Source organism: Phycodurus eques, chromosome 7 (assembly GCF_024500275.1).
Source record: "Phycodurus eques isolate BA_2022a chromosome 7, UOR_Pequ_1.1, whole genome shotgun sequence".
Lineage (NCBI taxonomy): Eukaryota > Metazoa > Chordata > Actinopteri > Syngnathiformes > Syngnathidae > Phycodurus > Phycodurus eques.
The window spans coordinates 5621911-5634872 of NC_084531.1; the positions used below are offsets into that span (position 1 = coordinate 5621911).

Here is a 12962-nt window from a genome sequence, read left to right on the forward strand (position 1 = left end):
AAGTACACAGAGCACCCCATATTTCATCCATCCATCCATTTTCTGAGCCGCTTCTCCTCACTAGGGTCGCGGCCGTGCTGGAGCCTATCCCAGCTATCATCGGGCAGGAGGCGGGGCGGCATGTTTTTGGGATGTGGGAGGAATCCAGAGTGCACGGAGAAAACCCACGCAGGCACGGTGAGAACATGCAAATTCCACACGGGCGGAGCTAGGGATTGAACCCTGGTCCTCAGAACTGTGAGGCAGACGCTCTAACCAGTCGTCCACCGTTCCACCGCACCCCATATTGACAGAAAAAAAAACGGATTGTTCAAATTTTTGCAGATTTATTAAAAAAGAAAAACTGAAATATCACACAAGCATTCAGACCCTTTGCTCAGCATTTAGTAGAAGCACCCTTTTGAGCTAATACAGCCATGAGTCTTTTTGGGAATAATGAGTTTTTCACACCTGGATTTGGGGATCCTCTGCCATTCCTCCTTGCAGATCTTCTCCAATTCTGTCAGGTTGGATGATGAACGTTGGTGGGCAGCCATTTTCAGGTCTTTCCAGATATGCTCAATTGGGTTTAAGTCAGGGCTCTGGCTGGGCCATTCAAAAACAGTCACAGAGTTGTTCTGAAGCCACTCCTTCGTTATTTTAGCTGTGTGCTTAGGGTCATTGTCTTGTTGTAAGGTGAACCTTCAACCCTGTCTGAGGTCCTGAGCACTCTGGAGAAGAATTTCATCCAGGATATCCCTGTACTTGGCCGCATTCATCTTTCCTTCGATTGCAACCGGTCGTCCTGTCCCTGCAGCTGAAAAACACCCCCACAGCATGATGCTGCCACCACCATGCTTCACCGTGATGAGCAGTGCCTGGTTTTCTCCTCACATACCGCTTAGAATTAAGGCCAAAAAGTTATATATTGGTCTCATCAGACCAGAGAATCTTATTTATCACCATCTTTGGAGTCCTTCAGGTGTTTTTTTTTTTTTTTTTTTTTTTTTTAGCAAACTCCATGCGGGCTTTCATGTGTCTTGCACTGAGGAGAGGCTTCCGTCGGGCCACTCTGCCATAAAGCTCCGACTGGTGGAGGGCTGCAGTGATAGTTGACTTTCTAGAACTTTCTGCCATCTCCCGACTGCATCTCTGCAGCTCAGCCACAGTGATCTTTGGGTTCTTTTTTACCTCTCTCACAAAGGCTCTTCTACCCCGATGGCTCAGGTTGGCCGGACGGCCAGCTCTAGGAAGGTCGTCCCAGACGTGTTCCATTTCAGGATTATGGAGGCCACTGTGCTCTTAGGAACCTTAAGTGCAGCAGAATTATTTTTGGAACCTTGGCCAGATCTGTGCCTTGCCACAATTCTGTCTCTGAGCTCTTCAGGCAGTTCCTTTGACTTCACGATTCTCATTTGCTCTGACATGCACTGTGAGCTGTAAGGTCTTCTATAGACAGGTGTGTGGCTTTCCTAAGTCCAATCAGTAATCAATGAAGGTGTAGAACCATCTTAAGGATGATCAAAAGAAATGGACAGCACCCGAGTTAAATATATGAGTGTCACAGCAAAGGGTCTGAATAGTTATGGCTGTGTGATATTTCATCCATCCATTTTCTGAGCCGCTTATCCTCACCTGTGTCGCAGGAGTGCTGGAGCCTATCCCAGCTATCTTCGGGCAGGAGGCGGGGTACACCCTAAACTGGTTGCCAGCCAATCGCAAGGCACATACAAACAAACAACTATCCACACTCACATTCACACCTACGGGCAATTTAGAGTCTTCAATCAATCTACCATGCATGTTTTTGGGATGTGGGAGGAAACCGGAGTGCCCGGAGAAAACCCAGGCAGGCACGGGGAGAACATGCAAACTCCACACAGGCGGGCCGGGATTTGAACCTCGGTCCTCAGAACTGAGAGGCAGACGCTCTAACCAGTTGCGCACCGCGCCGCGTGTGATATTTCAGTTTTTCTTATTTAATAAATCAGCAAAAATTTCAACAATTACTTTTTTTCTGTCAATATGGGGTGCTGTGTGTACAGTGTGTACATTAATGAGGAACAAAATTAACTTCAATGATTTTAACAAATGGCTGCAATATTACAAAGGGTCAAAATTTAAGGGGGTCTGAAAACTTTCCGTACCCACTGTATATAACAGTGTAACCGAAGGGGACAAATTGACCTCATTCTGTCTTGTCATTTGCTTGCACGCATATAACCACAATCTGTGCAAGCACTCACAGAGGCAGGCAGTGGCAGGCACGTAGGCGGGCGGCTTCGGCACAATTGGTTGAGTGGGTCGTCCAGTGACCTAGGGGTCGATGGTTGGAAGCCCGCCTCTTGACTGTCCGCGATCGAAGTGTCCTTGGGCAAGACACTAAATTGCAACAAGTAGGCCTGGCCGCACCTTGCACGGCATCAGCTGTCCACTGGCCTATTAATGTGTACGTAAATAGGTGAATGTGTGAGCATCTGTAAAGTGCTTTGGGCACAGTGATGGTGTAGTTAAAGCGGTACATACGTGTAACCCAGTTACCATGTAGTGGGAAATGATTAAAAAATACTATGGTAAGTTTGCAAGCACTCTGGAAACATGGGAACTGAACCCATGGTGCCTGCACGTAAGTCAAGCGAGTGAATTCTTACACCATCAGTTCAGTAAAATTCTCTGCCTAAACCCCTAACATTATATCAGGGATGTCAAATCAGAAGTCAAGGATAGTAGTTTGTTCAACTATTGTTCAAGTTATTGTAAAAAAAGGTTTTGGTATCAAAACAAATGCTTACATCTCAACGTAATTATTTTCTTACCTCGGACAATTAAAACATTTTGGTAGTTTAGCAAGAATCCTGGAAGTTGAAGCACATGATTTGCTTTTGCAGGCCACATAAAATTATGTGGCTGGCTGAATCTGGCCCGTGGGCTTGGAGTTTGACACTATATGCATGATATGATAAAGTAGTTAACCGAATGTTTTCATAAAATGAAAAAAAAAACAATGCAGAAAGAAACACAATGCATTACTTTTCTTACAAAATCAAACTCATTTACTGCCAGCCCTCCCAGTTAACATGCAAATTCGACGTATAGCTGTCAATGGCAGGGAACAAGATTCTACAGAACTAGAAATACATTTCAGTTAATGTGGAACATGCTCAGTGGGAAAATCCATCAGAAAACACATTGTGGGCTTTACAGAACAATCTAAAATGAAAAGTACAGAACTACAATTGTCTACGGTTATGTTTTACTCATTTACTCACAAACTACTTTATTATAGGGGTAAGACTAACCAATTTAAAATGTAATAAAAGGCTAACATAAAATTTAACAGGACGCTAACCTTACTCTGTCTATACTCTGTCCTCATACCGTATCCGTACCTTTCAAAAGTCGCATAACCTGCGATTAAACCAGCAAAACTACTGTACAATACCTGTACAGACACACGACTTACGTGGGTAATTGTGCATGAAGCAGGCCAAAGCGGCGATCATCCATTCGGCTCGTGTCTCACAGAATATGGCAATGTTGTGTTTCGGCTTCTGCCCCAGTGATGCCAGACCACAGCCAAACTGGCATGCTGCAGAGAGGGTCTCCCTATAGGACAGCCAGTGGTACTCCCCTAGAACAACCTACAGGAGCAAGTCAGGAAGTGTAAGAAGAGAGACAAAGATATGCACTGTCAATTTGATGCAGTAAAATGCTTGTGGTCCAAAGATGAGGAGAGGGGATATGAAAGGACTAAATGTAACATTTTGGAGGATAATACATTGGTTTCCATCATTACCCTCAATAATCAAGGGACAAGATAGGAGATTCCTTCGCTATTAGAAACTCTATACAAATGCAAACATTGCAACACACGTATAATGCAGAGGCGGGGAATCGACTCTCAGCCTTAGGTCACCAATTTTCAGACCGGGTACTTATTTTTAATAGAAATTATGAAAAGACTCAACTTTACTTTGACTTGGTATTCATGGGACACAACTTAATTTATGTTTAAACTATATGACTTGACAGGTCTTGCCCATTCATATTTGAAAATCTGCATTTTCAAGACAGTTAGCCACTCATTTTGGTTTGAAATAAAATGTGTAGTGCGGGTGAAATTGGCAACCCACCAGCATGCTATGATGCGGAATGCAAAGGCCAGCTCTTGAAACACATTATAGAGGAAATGACAACATTTGACAACATTAAGATTTACAACCTAAGAAAGACAACTATATTTAACTTCATCCGTCACTATAAAACCCACAAAAACAACAATAGCTTCAGTTTCAGATTGTGAACGCATTAGTACAACTAACACAAGTATAGATACTGAGTACAAAGTGGATAATATGAAAATTAAGTTGTGACTGAACAAGAACGTATAACTTGATTTGCTTAACCCAAGTAATGACTTGACTTGCTTGAAATTTAGTGGAGCAAGCTTGATTTTTGCCACAGTAACTTGAAGGTTAAAATTTGAGACCGTCCAAAAGTATCGTAACAACAAGGTCAATTCCTTTGTTTTTGTTGTATACTGAAGACATTTGGGTTTCATATCAAAAGATGAATATGAGACAAACGTTCAGAATTTGGTATTTACATCTAGATGTGTTAAACAACTCAGGACGGAGCACCTTTTGTTTGAAGCCACCCACTTTTCAAGTGAGCAAAAGTATTGGAACAGACATCATAAAATTTTACTTAAAAGTGAATAACATTTAATATTTGGTGGCATAACCCTTACTTGCAATAACTGCATCAAGCCTGAGACCCATTGACTTCACCAGACTGTTGCATTCTTCATTTGAAATCCTTTTCCAAGGCTTTACTGGAGCTCCTTTCATTTCTTGTTTGTTTCTGGGGGGTTCTCCCTTCAGTCTCCTCTTCAGGAGGTAAAATGCGTGCTCGGTTGAGTTAAAGTCCGGTGATTGACTTGGCCAGTCTAAATAAAACCTTAAGACTTTTCCCCGCTGATGAAGTCCTTTGTTGTGTTGGCAGTGTTTTGGGTCATTGTCTTGTATGATGAAGCTTCTACCGATTAGATTGGATGCATTTTTCTGTAAATTGCCAGACTAAGTTAATCATGCCTGTTCCAATACTTTTGCTCACTTGAAAAGTGGGTGGCTTCAAACAAAAGGTGCTGTGTCCTGAGTTGTTAAACACATCTCAATGTAAATACCATGAAATATAAGCTGGAATTCTGAACTTTGATCTGAAACCCAAATGTCTTCAGTATACAACAAAAACAAATGAATTGACCTTGCCGTTCCAATACCTTTGGAGGGGACTCGATGACATATTCTCATTTCTGGCATAATGACACCCATCCAGCAGCACAGGAGACATGCAGCACATGTTGAGACAACAGTGGCCTCTAACGGTTGATATTGGGGTAGTGCAACCAAAGGACACGGTAGTAACGATGGGAGTCTTCTGCCAGTTGTCAACTAAAAAAATAGTGTTGTCCTCGTTGCAGCAACACATATTTCAAATATTGTAAAACATTAAGTTAGTGTGTTAAATCAGTGGCAATGTAACTATGCCAACTGATATGCACTTAAAAACAAATACTTACCATTTTTATTTACGATTAACGGATGGCCGGCACCTATCCATTTGACCACCATTTGTCTCATGCAGTGCAACACATCTCCTGCGCATTGAGTTGATCAGGTTGTTGATTGTGGCCTGTGGAATGTTGGTCCACTCTTCTTCAATGGCTGTAAAACTGGAACACGCCGTCGTATACACCGATACAGAGCATCCCAAACATGCTCAATGGGTGACATGTCCGGGGAGTATGCTAGCCATGCAAGAACTGGGATATTTTCAGCTTCTAGGAATTGGGTACAGATCCTTGCAACATGGGGCCGTGCATTATCATGCTGCAACATGAGGTGATGGTCGTGGATGAATGGCACAACAATGGGCCTCAGGATCTCGTCACGGTATCTCTGTGCATTCAAAATGCCATCAATAAAATATACCTGGGTTCGTTGCCCATAAGATACGCCTGCCCATACCATAACCCCTCCGCCACCATGGGCCACTCGATCCACGTTCATGTCAGCAAACCGCTCACCCACACGACGCCACACACACAGTCTGCCACCTGCCCTGAACAGTGAAAACCGGGATTCAACCGTGAAGCGAACACCTCTCCAACGTGCCAGACGCCATCGAATGTGAGCATTCGCCCACTCAAGTCGGTTACGACGACGAACTGCAGTCAGGTCGAGACCCCGATGAGGACGACGAGGATGCATATGAGCTTCCCTGAGACGGTTTCTGACAGTTTGTGCCGAAATTCTCTGGTTATGCAAACCGATTGTTGCAGCAACTGTCCGGGTGGCTAGTCTCAGACAATCTTGGAGGCCAACGTGCTGGATGTGGAGGTCCTGGGCTGGTCTGGTTACACGTAGTCTACGGTGTGAGGTCGGTTGGATGTACTGCCAAATTGTCTGAAACGCCTTTTGAGACGGCTTATGCTAGGGAAATGAACATTCAATTCACGGGCAAGAGCTCTGGTGGACATTCCTGCAGTCAGCATGCCAATTGCACGCTCCCTCAGAACTTGCGACATGTGTGGCATTGTGCTGTGTGATAAAACTGCACATTTCAGAGTGGCCTTTTATTGTGGCCAGCCTAAGGCACACCTGTGCAATAGTCATGCTGTCTTATCAGCATCTTGATATGCTACGCCTGTGAGGTGGGATGGATTCTCGACAAAGGAGAAATGCTCATTAACACAGATTTAGACAGGTTTGTGAACAATATTTGAGCGAAATGTATGTATGTAGAAAAGGTTTTAGATCTTGGGAGTCCAGCTCACGAAAAATGAGAGCAAAAACAAAAGTGTTGCGTTTATATTTTTGTTCAGTCTACATACATATACATACACACACACATATATCTATATATATATATATATATATATATATATATATATATATATATATATATGTATAAAATTAAACATAACAATGAAAAATGACTATTTTAGTATTTTATTTAGTTATTATTATTATGGTGGCACGGTGGTCAACTGGTTAGCACATCTGCCTCACAGTTCTGAGGCCACGGGTACAAATCTGGCCTAGTCTGTGTGGAGTTTAGATGTTCTCCCTGTGCTTGGGTGGAGTTTCTCTGTGTACTCTGGTTTCCTTCCACATCCCAAAAACATGCATGGTAGGTTAACTGAAGAGTCTAAATTGCCCGTAGGTGTGAATGTTAAGTGCGAATGTTTCTTTGTTTGTATGTGCCCTGCGATTGCCTGGCAACCAGTTCAGGGTAGGCTCCAGCATGCCCACAACCCTAGTGAGGATAAGCGGTACAGAAAATGAATGACTATTACTATTATTATTGTTGTTGTTACTGTAAAACCTGATACAAATTTTATTGTTATATTAATCCTTTCATGATTGTTTGATGTGTCATTGTTGTCATGTCATTTTTATTATACCTGTATATGTGCAGCGCTTTCCAGCGGTGGTTGTTTTAAAGTGGAGTTCACACATTGCTATTCATTTTCCAGATCTTTTTATTCCATACTACTGTTTCTCTTACGTAACTCTCATAACTTTACATTTCAGCAGTGCTTTGAAGCAGTGATGCCACAATGCATTTAAACTGCTTAACCACATGGAGACCAAGCTTAAAAAAAAAAAAAAAAAAAAAAAAAAAAAACTTATTCTGTATCATGAGTATTATTTACTTTACTTTTACTCCAAATGTGAAGTGGCTACCCAAGTCATGGATCCAAAAGGTTGGAGACGAATGGTTGGAACAGTGGGCATTTATAGTATAAAATTAAAAACTAATACTTTTATGTATATTTTGTTCGCAGACATATTTCATAATATATGTTCCTAGTGCCCGTGACCCCTGTGAGGATAAAGCGGTACGGAAAATGGATGGATGATGTTCCTAGTATAAAATAAGATACTGTTAGATTAAGTATATGGCATCACTTTAAAACTGTACAACTGTTATATTCATTCCATATGACTTACCTTCTTGAACTTCTTGCCGTTGGTCTGCTGCTCATCTTCCTCACTGATCACCTCTCTTGTACCGAGACAATCTCTGTGGGGGAATCTCATGGCGGAACACTCAAAAATCTTCGCCAGGGTGTCCAGTCCCGGGTACAGCGTTCTTACAAGTCCCTTGGTGGCTTTCACTGCTCGATAAGGTCCCTCAGGTCGTCCTAGCACTGAGTGAGCCTTTGCTCTCATTGCACGCTCCTGCTCAGATCCATAAAGGACCCCTTCAGGTCTGGAGACCCAAGTGAAAATGTAGTAGGGAATGAAGACGAAGGAGGAGTAAATCCACACCATGAGGTGGAAAAGGAGCAGTAGCACGGGGTTCAGATCATTTTTTTGTTTCATCTTGGTTAGGGGGTGTAGCAGCTAAAGTAGGTGTAGACCAAGCCTAGAAAATAGGTGGTAATTAGTCCATACCAGAACAACTCTCATTCTTTATACCATTAAAAAAAAAAAAAACATTTAGGATCACATTTCTTTACTGTTCATACTCAAAATGACGGAGCTCTTGTAGTTTTACTTTCCATAAGGTTTTACTTGTTACAAAAAGTCAAACTTAACCATGGCTCATACCTTTTTGTAGCATTCATCAAAAAGAAGAGAAGGTCTGTTTGGTATTTCACAGTACTTCCATCTAGTATCCCCATGAGGGATAAAGTGCATTATGCCTTCAACTGTTGTGCAAAAAACAAACTCTAAGACATGAAAGATGTGAAATAAATCAAGGTCCAAAAAGACATCAAAGAGGAGAAAAAGTGTAACGCGAGACATAAAAGAGGAGAAAAAGCGTAACACGTCAAAGAGGTTTAGAATCGGGCGTTTCTGACACGGAAGAGACGAACAGATGAATGCAACAGGTCGAGTTGGCATGTATAATTTAGAGTGCCACAAGGATGGAACAACAAAGCAACTGCTGCTTTCTGATAGGTGTGTGTATTTTCATTAGTATTCAACAATGTTTGGACCACACCCTTGCCAGAAATATGATGGGTTTGGTCTTTCTGCGTATGAGAGAGTTGGCCAGTGCTCTGAACAGAGATGTTGTGTTGTTAAGTACTCTATGTAACAATATAGTCTATGCTATTGCTTTAAATGTTGTATGCACTAGTGATTATAAAACTGCTGCTATGGTGAAATCCTTGTTTTGATATACAGTGGATATGAATAGTTGACGCACCCCTGTTCAAATTCAAATGCAAACATCCAGTTTCCGAAGCACTTTTCCTCACTAGGGTCGCGGCTGTGCTGGCGCCTGTCTCAGCTGACTTCGGGCGAGAGGCGGGGTACAACCTGAGCTGGTCGCCAGCCAATCGCAGGGCACATATAAACAAGCAACCATTCACTCACATTCACACCTACGGGCAATTTAGAGTCTTCAATCAACCTACCATGCATTCTTTTGGGATGTGGGAGGAAACCGTAGCACCCAGAGAAAACCCACGCAGGCACAGGGAGAACATGCAAATTCCACACAGGCGAGGCCGGATTTGAACCCGGGTGCTCAGAACTGTGAGGCAGATGTGCTAACCACTCGTCGACCATGCCGCCGTTTTTTTTTTTCAAAATAAAAAATTAAACCAGAATAGATCATTTCAAAACTTTTTACCATTAATACAACCTATAACATGTACAACTCGATTGAAAGAAAAAAAAATATTTCGAGAGGGAAAGTAAAATTAAACTGAAATAATGTGGTTGCACACGTGTGCACACTCTCATAAGTGGGATGTGGCTGTATTCAGAATTAACCAATCACATTCCAACTCATGGTCAACAGGAGTCAGCACACACCACCTTTTAAAGAGCCTGTGATTCACCCCAAATTAACTTCAGCTGTTCTAGTAGGAGCGGCATGGTGAGGTCCAAATCCGGCCTGCCATGTGTGGAGTTTTTATTCTCCACGTGCCTGCGTGGGTTTTCTCCAGGTACGTCAGTTTCCACACACATTCCAAAAACATGGACAGTAGGGTAACTGAAGACTCTAGTTTGTCCCTAGGTGTGAATGCCAGTGTCAATGGTTGTTTGTTTATACAGTATGTGCGGCACGACTGGCTAGCTACCAGTTTAGGGTGTACGCCGCCTCTCGCCCAAAGTGAGCTGAGATAGGCCCCAGCACACCCGCGACCCTAGTGAGGGTAAGCGGTTCAGAAGATGGATGGATAATCTAGCAGGCATTCCATGACGTTTGGAGCATGATGCTGCTGCCACCACCAGGCTTCACCCTTAAAACACATGGGAAAATGTGATATGGAATTTTTGGAAATTTAGTTTTTGGGCCATAATTTCATATGCATGTTGTATATTTGGCACAAAACACAACACTGTTCATCATCAAAAGAATACCATACCTACAGTTAAGCATGGTGGTGTGGTAGCATCTTGCTTTGGGCCTGTTTTTATTCAGCGGGAACTGGGGCCTGAGACAAGGTGGACGGAATTATGGACAGTTGAAATAGCAGTCAAAGTCTTCAGGCTTCAGCTAGAAGGTAGAAAAGCCTTCCCCCAAAAAAGCCCCCCCAAAAAAGTCAGGAAAAGCCTACTAGAACCTCTGAAATGTATTGGGGTTAATCAGAGGCACTTTAAATGATGGCAGTTGTGTGCTGACTCCCATTTAATGAGCTTGAATGTGATTGGTTAATTCTGAACACAGCCACATCCCAGTTAGAACAGGATGTGCACAATTGTGCATCCACATTATTTCAGTTGTTTATTCTTGATTCTCTTCTCAAAAAGATACACCAAAAAAATAATTCAATCGAGTTGGACAGGTTATAGGTCACAATAATGGTGGCTAAAGATTTGAAATGATTTATCTTGTTTTTTATACCACAAAAACCTGGAATTTGAACAGGGTGAGTAGACTTTTTATATCCATTCATATCACTTTATTTAATTTTTTTTTAATTTTCATTTTGCAGGTGGCCTACTGGTTAGAGCATCAGCCTCTCAGTTCTGAGGACCGGGGTTCAATCCCTGGCCGCGCCTGTGTGGAGTTTGCATGTTCTCCCCGTGCCTGCGTGGGTTTTCTCCGGGCACTCCGGTTTCCTCCCACATCCCAAAAACATGCATGAATTGGTGACTCTAAATTGCCCGTAGGTGTGAATGTGAGTGCGAATGGTTGTTCTTTATATGTGCCTTGCGATTGGCTGGCAACCAGTTCAGGGTGTACCCCACCTCCTGCCCGATGATAGCTGGGATAGGCTCCAGCACGCCCGCGACCCTATTGAGGAGAAGCGGCTCAGAAAATGGATGGATGGATTTTACAGGCACCAGAAAGAAGTTGTGACTGGAGCATGTCTTGTTCTTATCATAGTAGTTACAAAGCTATGGAAGAACCGGTATTGTAAGTGGACTGCAATTATGATTAGCCACTTTAGCACTTTTAGTAGAAAAGCAAAATATGTGGCTTATTTCAGACAAACAAGCTGCTTGACTAAAGATCAGAACACAAAATTGCACCACAAGAACACATACGAAAGTTTGACCCTAATCTTTTAGCTTTTGTAACAATCCTCAATGTGCAAGATGTGTTCACTCAATGGGCGGCTTTATGCACCCTCTTAATGGCTTAATGAGAAATATTGTGACACGGACTCAAAAAAAGGAGGGGGTGTGCAAGCATGTGTGTTTGTGAGTGAGGGAATACTGTTTCCTATTGTCTGACTGTGGTGTTCTATGCATCATTGTGCCATACCCATTCAGCAAGTCTTGTAGAACTGTGAAAATGGTGGTCAAAGTTGCAAAATGACATAACACACAATTTGACCCCAAACATCCCACTGGGGTTGTCAAAGAAAATTTACATTAGGGTGACTCAGCTAAATCCAGATCACAAAAATATTGACTAAACAAAGAATATAGAAATTAACACACAACATTTTTTTTTAATTGAAAACTAAACATACTACTACTACTACTAAAAGTATGTTAATATTGCCAGAGGTTCCATAGTGGGGAAACAAGTGATGACAATTTTAAGGGGCCATGACAGCCTATTTTCACTTTGTGGCATTGAAGTTGATATTTCCTCACGGGATCCCAATTCCCTTGCAGCAACCCTGAATATAGCCATAATTATGCAGTACAGTATTGGCATAGCTCTTTCGTCAATATGTGAGAAAGTGTTAAGTTTGTAAATTACACCAGAGTTCAACTTTCATAACTAGTAATTTGCAAACTGTTTGGGAAATGGCACCACCCCTATTCACATCCAAAGGTAAAAACGTTGGTGTTTTTAAATGCGTCCTACTACAGTATTCTGCATAGCCTAATTGTATTAATGTGTCAACTAAGAACTTAAAGAACTGTGTGTACAGTTCTAAAGAAAATACTGTATAGCAGGGGTCACCTGCAACATGCCCATGGGCACCAGCTCACCCCTAAGGACCACATGAGTGGCCTGGGGGCCTGTTGTAATAATAGCTCACCAGTGATGGAACATTGTGATTTCCAAGGAATGTTGTAGGTGTGCTCATTTGAAAATGTAAACTTGCAGAGATTTATATAACTGGTGATGCATATTGATAGTTATGTTTCCAACCTTAGTATCTTCTTCACATGGATGAATACCATTAATTATTAATAACTTTTAAATAACATTCATAGCAACTGTATTACAGCATTTGTTTATCAAACTTGTAGCCCTTCGCATTTATCAGAACCCAATAACTGCCTTAGTTTCAAAAAGTGTGGCGACCCCTGCTGTAGTGACAAATCAAGACAGCGGATACAAGGCGAACGCTGGTTTCCGGTTTCTCTTTTTGGAATAAAACATCTCAATTTAAGCAATTCTTGTCTTACTCGTGAGAACGGTTCATTAATTTTACGGCTTCATGTAGAGCTGTTGTTTAAATTTTCATTTGATATCATAGACTAGCCCAAAAGCAGAGTCCGTAGCATGAAACAGCGCGCACACACGGGAACCGGGAGGATGAT

General features: G+C 42.2%; 1 protein-coding gene across 5 annotated transcripts in view; it reads right to left on the minus strand.

Annotated features, from left to right (window-relative positions):
• The window catches only part of acsl3a (acyl-CoA synthetase long chain family member 3a), a 40393-nt gene that overhangs the window by 25564 nt on the left and 1867 nt on the right, over positions 1-12962 (minus strand). For 4 of the 5 annotated variants that reach the window (XM_061682454.1, XM_061682455.1, XM_061682450.1 and 1 more), the window contains exons 4-5: positions 7998-8415; positions 3443-3620 (exon numbers count right to left, since the gene is read on the minus strand). In XM_061682454.1, coding sequence (XP_061538438.1) covers positions 3443-3620; positions 7998-8372 — 553 coding nt within the window. In that variant the 5' untranslated portion in view covers positions 8373-8415. Of the gene's footprint in view, positions 1-3442; positions 3621-7997; positions 8416-8600; positions 9250-12962 lie in introns of those variants that run through there. The other variant, XM_061682453.1, reaches the window with a different exon arrangement.